The sequence below is a fragment of the Trypanosoma cruzi genome, genomic scaffold (genome assembly GCF_000209065.1).
Source record: "Trypanosoma cruzi strain CL Brener 1047053517055 genomic scaffold, whole genome shotgun sequence".
Lineage (NCBI taxonomy): Eukaryota > Euglenozoa > Kinetoplastea > Trypanosomatida > Trypanosomatidae > Trypanosoma > Trypanosoma cruzi.
Genome location: NW_001849524.1, coordinates 14,915 through 23,395, shown reverse-complemented (window position 1 = coordinate 23,395; position 8,481 = coordinate 14,915). Strand labels below are relative to the sequence as shown.

Below are 8,481 nucleotides of genomic sequence, written 5' to 3'. Positions count from 1 at the left end.
CCGCCCGGTGGGAGGCTGCCACGTCCAGTACTTCTGCATGGCGGCTGTGCTGCTTGCGGGTGCGGGCGTGGTTGCCTTCACGAACATGATGCGCTCGGCCCTCCTGACGGTGTTGCAGACTGCGAGCTTTGTGCTGCTTGCGGCGCTGTGTCTGATCAGCGCGGCCAACCACCTTGCGCCGAGCGACGGCGGTGCGAGGGCGTACGCGACTATCGTGCTGCTGCTGGCCGCTGTGCTGCTTACGGTCACTGTGTACAGCATGGTTGTGTGGTACGCGGAGGACCGCCACTGGCAGGAGCTGCGCGAGCCGCGGCGTGGAGGGCTGGAGGCGCTGCTGCGCGATGGCGAGGAGAGCAACGAAGAAACGCAGAAGCCCCACGACATGACGTCATCGTCGTACGCCTCAGGCACCACCGTTGCGTCGTCGTACCGACCACCCGCACCGCCGCTGCAGCTCATGGCCGGTGACACCTCCTCAGACGCGCTGAGTCTGCTTGACCGTGCATCCAGTGCGAGCTGCGGCATTAATTATACCGCTCTGGACAGGTGAAGATGCTCCGCTTGACGAAACATTTAGCGCAGTTTCTTTTTTTGGTGTAAGGGCTCCGACCCAACAGTACCGTTGTGCGGCGAGAAGACACAAGGCCCCTCGCAGATGCGGCATGACGTAGATGCGTCTGGCAGGTATCTTCTCTCTTTCCATTATTCATAGATTGATCGGGTGATTGATTTGTTGCTTTTATTTTATCGATTATCGACGACAACGGATTATCGAGGTATCACGCTGTTCCGGGGCGGATGCGCAACGTCTCTCTGTGTGTGTGTGTGTGTGCGTGTGCGTGTGTATGTGTTTTGCGCCCGCCGCTGCAGCACCGAATATGAGGGCTGGTACTCTCTCTTTCATATCTGTACTCAGTAGTGAGGACGTGCTCGACGATGGTGGTTGTGTGCGGATCATAGGATGCATTCAGGAAGGCGTTAGGGAAAACAGTCGATGAAGCCCTTCTGTGACGCGTCACCTTCTGGAGGTTGTGAGTGCGCGTTGCTGGCTGACGTGAGGGAGGGCGTGGGGGCCACGGCTGTGCAGCTGCGCAGCCACCCATCGGACTCCGCCCCGACAGCGTCATTGATTGTTGGTTTGTTTTTATTTTTTTGTGGGTGCCTGCAGTGACTCTCTTTCTCCTGTTCCACGATGACTGTGTGGGAGGGCATGCCTGTCACTCTTCGCATTTCTGGTGTTGCGTGGGAAGAACAACAAGGGAAAGAAAGAAGAAGTATGCGGAATGATGTATTTCTTTGTGTATGCATATACTGGTGCATTCTTTTGGATCACTCTTGTGGTTCCTCCTCTTTTTTCTTTTTTTGCATTTCTACACACGTGTTTTAGTGTCGCTTTAGTACGGCCACAGGGTAGCTTGAGTCGCGGGTAGTTTTTCTTTTTGACGGCATTTCCTGTTAGGTGCTGACGCGGGCACGTTCGTTAAGCATCCACTCTCCACAGCATGGTGCCTGGTATTTTGGAGTCATCCCGGATGTAACGCCGGCGCCACCGCCGTGGCACGCAAGGGAAGTAAGATTTAACGCGGGACAGCAAAGGTATTGTGCTGCACATGTGTCTGTTGCATTTGTTCTGTTGAGGAGGTCTTTAATGTAGAAGAAGAGGGATGAACACTGCACGATGCTTTGGCTTGGAGGAGTTGTTGCCCTTTTTTTATTTTTGGTATGATCCCTGGTTCCCACCCTGTCTGCCCCGATCGCTTCCCCTGAGTGCAGCTGCGCCATGGCCATCCTTTTTTTTGTTGTTCTTGTTTGCGGGAGGAAAAGCACATTACGAGCGACGAAACCACACGTCATGCATGCGGCGTCCAGGGAGGTACATATTTGAGGTGGAGTGCACATATGTGGATCTCAAGTGAGACGAAACGGGGGTTGACTGCCCAACCGTCACTTCTTTTCTGGAGAGTGTGCTCTTCCTTTTTCCGTTGCCCTTTTGTGTCACGGCACGGCGGGATTGGAGATCGCCGTCGCACGAAGGGCCTTGCACAAATACACACTCTCATGCCACTGTCGTCTCCGAATTTGGGTGCAAAACCCAAATTATACCTGCTTTTTGCATTGGCGCAATTATTTATTTATTAACTGAAGCCGTTCTGTCCGGCGTGTCACTTTGATTGGATTGTGTGGGACTGCTCGCCAACGCCATTGGAGAAAGCAGGCTGACTTTTTCAAGTATTTCAATTTCATCCTGCGCGCACGAATTCTTTTGTAAGTTCTGTTGGTGTGCACTCAAACAGCGAGGGGTCCGGAACTATGCGTGCGTGGAATTTGTCCTGCCATGTGAACTGCAGGCAACACCGCGGGGCTGTCACTTTTACTCCGCAGGGTGGTTGCGTCTCTTTGCAGGGTTGGCAGGGAGATTCCATGCAGCCTGCTACTGCTGGTGTGTCCTCAAATGTTGTCACCCCATGCGAATAATGTGCTTCATCGAGTGAATGTGTTGATTGGGTTTGTGTGCACTCTGATTGTGTTTGCTACTTTGAGCGGGCACGCAATACTTGATGGGTGGGAAAATGGAGCGGGGCGATGCATGGCTGCGTCTTGCCTATCGTTCAGTGTACGATGGTGTGGTGCACATTGTGGTTTTGGCTCTCCGATGTGACTGCGGTCCCCTGCGCGGCAATGGTGGTGGGTGGAGGAGAGTGTTAGCCCGCGGCGGGACGGTGGGATCGCGCCTCCTTTTCTCTTTGTTCCTTCCCTTTTGTAAAGGTGTGCACTTATTTTTGGTGTCGGTGATGGGGCAAACAGACAGACAACGTGAACAAAATAAAAGTACGATAATGTGGCGGTGTTGTGGTCGATTGCACGTCGCGTTGCTGCGGGCGCGTTGGGCCTCGGCTGCTTCACCGACAGGCGTTGCAGTGCGGCTGCATGGCGAACCGACCACCGGGCCGTGCGAGTGCCACGCCCAACGCCGCCGGGACTGTGAGACCGAACAGCCGCGACTGTCTTTTGGAGCCATCGGCGCCTCGCCGTGGCTAGGACGATGGTTCCGACGCTTCAACTTGCAGAGGGGTTGAGGAAAGGCGGCGACCACAGTGGACTCCTGATTGTTGGCTGGAAAGAGAGCCGCTGGAGGCAAAGGAGCGCATCACCAAAATGAGACTGAATGATTTCCTTTGGAATTATTTTGACGGCAGGGGCGTTGTGGAATTCAATGCGAGGGTCTATTTGAAGGACGTTTTAAGTAGCCCCACGAAGTTCATCCACGAAGAAGTGTCATTGAGCACAATAAAGGCATCGCCGCCATACCAAGAGCTGAAAAAGAGCGTGAGGAGATGCCCATGATATTGGGGGCTTTACATATGCTTAGAAAAGAGCGTATTTTCACTCTCAGGCAATGGAGGGAATTTAAAAGAAGGGATGTGGTCATTCCTCTTGCAAGGGCACAAATAAACAACGCCTTTTCTCAGGTACTGAGAGGAAAGAGGCGGGAGGTGGAGGAAGAAAGGGCAAGACGAGAACGACAAGAACTGGGAATTGACGTTTCCACTAGGATTAAGTATGCGGTGTTTGAGGGAAGATTTCGCGTGGATGAAATGAAGCTGAATGATTTTTTTGCGATGGAATTGGACGGCAGAGGGCGTTGTGAACACCAATCGGAATGTCTTGCTGGAGGGGTTTTTAAGGACCCCGAGAACTATATTGGCGATGCAGGAGTATTGAAAGAAATACAGACAACATATCGTTACAAGAGGATGGAGAGGGCTGTAAGGGATGAAATGGATATGGAAGAGGATGTAAGCAGGCTTTACAAAAATGGTGTGGACAATCTACTGAGGTGGTTGGTGGCGGCTGCGGAGGTAAAAGCAAGTGTTCATGGAGTCACTAAAATGTTTTTGGATGCTGCCGCCGAGGAATCGAGAAACCCAACGAAGTCGAACGCAGCGATATAACTGGAGGGAGTGTACGAGTCTGTGTACGTTGCGAGGTGGAGCCATTTCGTGGAAGTTCCTGGCGGCGAGGGGACGGGAATGGATGCGAGGGAGGGGGAACCACCGCAGTCATGGACGTACAGGGCAGTTGGTGAATTCCTCGAAAAGGATGATGGTGCGCAGCAGTCCGGTGCACCGCGTCTCAGGCTGATGGTGCTCACCTCGGACAAGGGATGGCCGTACTCGTGGAATACGATACGGGATTCTTCGAAGGACCTTTTTGTAAACTGTGAGGTGGATCGAGTGTGGCAGATCGTCAAGCGCGATCTAACCAAGTGGTTTAGCAATTTTCATTTGACTTTCAATCCTTCACCCGTGCCGCATCTGTTTGTTGGGACGCCCGGGATTGGGAAGTCGATGAATGCCGGTTCTTACCTCCTCTACCAGCTGCTGCAATACGATTTCAAGAAACTCCAAGTGGTTGTTCACTGTTTTGGGGATACGGCGTACGTGTTTGACAAGACCATCTAGACGGTGACAAAATACATGGGTAATAAAACATCCAAGAGTGTTTTGGGTGGTTTGTGGCAGCGTGGGATGAAGGGGTATATTATTTACGATGTGGCAAAGAAAGGAACACCGCCCGACACAGATATTGCGCCCTGTAAGGGATGGGGCATGATTGTAGTGTCATCGCCAAACCTGGACAACGTCAACGAATGGGAGAAACAAAGTGAATCCTTACGAATCGTAATGAATTGTCCTGAGAAAGACGATGCAAAGGCGATTTGCGTTTGGATGAAGCACAATTGGCAGCTTGCGGAGGAAGAAGCGGACCACTGGAAAAAGGTGGAAGTTCGAATGGATAATTTGGGACCGCTTCTTCGCTACGTCTTTGATCAGAGCAAATACAAATCTCGGCTTGACTCGTGCGAAAGTACAGTTAATAAAATGACCTTGCCGGATACCAACTATTACTCTGTTTTGGGGACTGATAAAATGTGTGATGGTAGCCACGTCTCTCACAAACTTGTAAAGGTCGTACGAGTACGAGGAAATGGGGATTCCGAATTGCCTTTAAATGCACTGATTTCTTCTCACCTTGCAGAATTAACGTTATGCAAGTTGGCAGAGTTAATGGTGCCGAATTATTTTAATTTACTCATATTGGCCATCAAGGACGACCTCATATCAAAAGCCCTTGAAGATCATTCCTTGTTTGCATTTTTAAGTGCGTCCTTTGTAAGTGCAATAGTACCGAAACTCACGGAGCTGAAAGTAGAAAAAATGCTCCACCAGATCTCTGTGCGTTGAGAGTGTATACAAATGAGCGCCCTCTCAAGCCCTTTCTTTTAGAGCGCCTGGAAAATTTAAAAAAGAAGATTAAAATAGAGTGTTGGGTGTTGTACAAACCGGAGGCTAAAAACTTTCCGTTGGTGGACGGCTTTTTCTTTTTGGACTCAAACCCGAAGACGCTGGTTGGGCTGCAGATGACTACGGCGAGTGAGCATCACACCATACCCAGCACTGTGAGGCAGTTCAATGAGTGCCTGGTGGCTTATTTTAATGGTTGGGAGGAATTATCCCGAGACATGTCGTGGGAGATTATTTATGTGCGGCACGCAGACAGCACGCCGATGAATGGCTGGCAGAGATGTGATGTTGTTAATTCCTATAATGTGAGCAAGAAGGAAGAGCAAAAAATTGCGACGTTCTGGAAGGAAGAGGTGCGCCATTACCAAGTGTCAATATCATCCAAAGACTTTTGAAGGGAAGAAGCTCTCCGGAGGTGAGGAAAAAAGAAATAGGAAAACAAATTGGGGAAAGGGGCAATTTTGATTTTTGATGAAAAAATATTGTGGGATTTATGTATTTTTGGATGCTTGTGTCTGGGCATACGGTGCAGGTGCACCCGCCCCATGCGGCAGCATTACACAGATTTTAGAACGGTCCAACTCTATCGAACACAACGGTGACAGAAGAAATTAGGGAGGGAAAGGGATTGTTTGGTTTTTGGTGAAAACCATTGGGTGGTTTTTATATTGTATGTTGATTGTGTGTGCATACGAGGCTTCATTGGAGAATTGCCCCGGTATGAGAGAATCATTGTGGCTGGCGGTGTCACAGCACCACTGCATTGTCCATTTTCTTCTATTTTGTTCTAGGACCCATCATTAAAGGAGGCATCTTCAAGGGATGGACGACGAATAAGTTCTATTGAGGAAACAGTGCACTTTGTGTGACCGCATGGAGTGAGGCGCCGCGTCATGGCTGGATGAGGGCCCGCTTCTGCGTGTGGCTCTTTGGGTGATTGCTAGCTCCGTGTGCGTTGTGTGTTGGCAGCGGGGCTGTGGCCGTATCCCGTTGCCCGTGGGACTGAACTGGAGGCGGTGGCGGTGTGTCTCTTCTCCTCGTCCATTGTGGTTGATTGCTGGCAGTGTTTGCCTTCCTTTTGTGGAGGACCGAATCCTCTTACCCGCGGACTGACAGCACTGCGATGGTGTGTGAGTGTGTGAGGGCTGGTGTGGAGTTGCCGGCCAGGGCGAGGGCCGTGGCGGTGCTTTTCCTGCCTGTCGTTTGTTTCCTCCGTGTGTTTTGTGCTGCTTCTTGCTTCTTCCCCTGTCATCCTCTCCTCTTGTGTTCCTGCGTGGAGTGGCGGCATGCTCACGGGCCATGTGGATTGTAAGTGCCTCTTGACGGCATCCATCCGTTTCTCTCTCTGCTTGTCTCTCTGTCTTTCTTTCCCTGTTGGGTGTGGCGTGTTGCACCGCGTGAGGGCTGGCCCTCACACACCGACGGCCCGCCGTGACTTGCCGTGTTGCTGCTCTTTTCTGTGGGCGATGGTCCTCCGTGCCGTCCCTTCCGGATTGTCTCGTGCCTCGCTCTCTGCGTGGGTGTTGTGCTCTGCTCCTCACTGACCTTTCTGGTGTATTGCCGCTGTCGTTGTCTTCTCCACTTTTTGAACAGACACGCTAGGAAAGAAAGCAAACAAGCGCTAATTGCTACTGTGAAATTCGAAGGCTCTGAAAGGACCAACAACAGCACACACACCGCCCACACACACATATTTATATGCACTCACGTGTTGCTGCAGTGAAGGCACCCCGCACACACAACCGTCGCCGCGTGACCGGATCCAGCGGAAGGAGGAGGGAAGGAAGGGAGAGTGAGCAGCAAATGCCCAACATGTCCCGGCATGCGTTTACTTTTGCGGTGCTGCTGCTCCTCGTTGTGATGATGTGCGACACTGGAAGAGCTGTGAGAGCTGCGGAGCCGTCGTCGGGTCTGGGATCTTCACCGGGTAAACATTTTGTTTGGAGAGATAAGGAAGAAAACGAAGCAGTGGATTCGCTCTATGCTCCCAGTCTTGTTGAGGTGAATGGTAAAGTGTTTGCCGTTGCCGAGGCGCTGTGCAAGAAGAATGAAGGTGGGGGAGACTATTACTTTACTGAGATTGCCTCGGAGCTCCTTGAGTTGAGTGGTAAAAACCCAAAAATGTTGAATTTGAGTAAATTGAAGACACAAACACTGGAGAAATGTTCCTCCGAAGATGGCAAATGCCCCTCTCGGTCAACAAATCGCGCTGGTTCCCAAAGTTTCCACAGCGTACGTGTGAGCCGGCCAACAACAGTTGTGCAGGGAAATGGCATTTACATGCTTGCTGGAACTTACATCAGGGAAAATGTCGCTGTTTGTCGGGTTGGGGCTGACGCGGCCTCATGGGGTCTTTTGCTGGTAAAGGGGAATGTCAGTGGAGAACAGGACAAAGGAATTGTTTGGGAAGATACTGACGGTCTCCCGTGCACTTCTATTGTGGGACGTCGCGAATCCTTGGCAGGTGAGATTGGAAGCGGTGGATCGGGTATTAAGATGGATGACGATACGCTTGTGTTCCCGTTGGAAGCCGTGAAGAAGGACGGCACTGAAACTGAAGAAAAGAATAACAACGTTTCGCTGATCTTGTACTCCTCCAAGGATACTAAGAATTGGACGCTGTCGAAGGGGATGTCTGCCTATGGCTGCAGTGATCCCTCCGTCGTGGAGCGGGAGAAGGGAAAACTCATGATGATGACAGCGTGTGATGATGGCCGCCGCAGGGTGTACGAGTCCGGTGACAAGGGGGATTCGTGGACGGAGGCCCTCGGGACACTCTCGCGCGTGTGGGGCAACAACCAAAAGCGACATGAGAAGGGCGTTAAAAGCGGGTTCATCACAGCGAAGATTGACGGTGTTGGAAATGATAAGAGGAGAGTGATGCTCGTTACTCTGCCGGTGTATGCCAAGAATGCTGAGGAAGAAAATGGAAAGGAAAAGGGCGAACTCCATCTCTGGCTGACGGACAACACGCACATTGTTGATATTGGGCCGGTATCCGGGAAGGATGATGACGTCACCGCCAGCTCCCTGTTGTACAAAAGTGGAACTAATGGGAATAATAATAAGGATGAGTTGATTGCGCTGTACAAGAAGGACGATGGGTTCAGACAATCATCCGGTATGGTCTCTGTGCTTCTGACTGAGCAGCTGAAGCGGGTGAAGGAGGTGCTGA

At 51.4% G+C, this 8,481-nt stretch overlaps 2 protein-coding genes and 1 pseudogene across 2 annotated transcripts, besides 3 other annotated features; all 3 read left to right on the top strand.

Annotated features, from left to right (window-relative positions):
* Positions 1-550, top strand: Tc00.1047053511123.40 (dispersed gene family protein 1 (DGF-1), putative; the record flags this gene model as incomplete). The annotated part of the gene is made up of 1 exon (XM_800503.1): positions 1-550. A coding segment is annotated over one exon (550 nt), but the record flags the coding sequence as incomplete, so codon positions are not given.
* Positions 1-6,639: a sequence feature (areas not merged during assembly with more than two copies in the genome that could not be assigned to a particular haplotype).
* Positions 815-851: a microsatellite.
* Tc00.1047053511123.20 lies at positions 2,947-5,760 on the top strand (annotated as a pseudogene).
* Positions 6,640-8,481: a sequence feature (heterozygous, non-Esmeraldo-like haplotype).
* On the top strand, positions 7,005-8,481 carry Tc00.1047053511123.11 (trans-sialidase, putative; the record flags this gene model as incomplete). The annotated part of the gene is made up of 1 exon (XM_800504.1): positions 7,005-8,481. A coding segment is annotated over one exon (1,477 nt), but the record flags the coding sequence as incomplete, so codon positions are not given.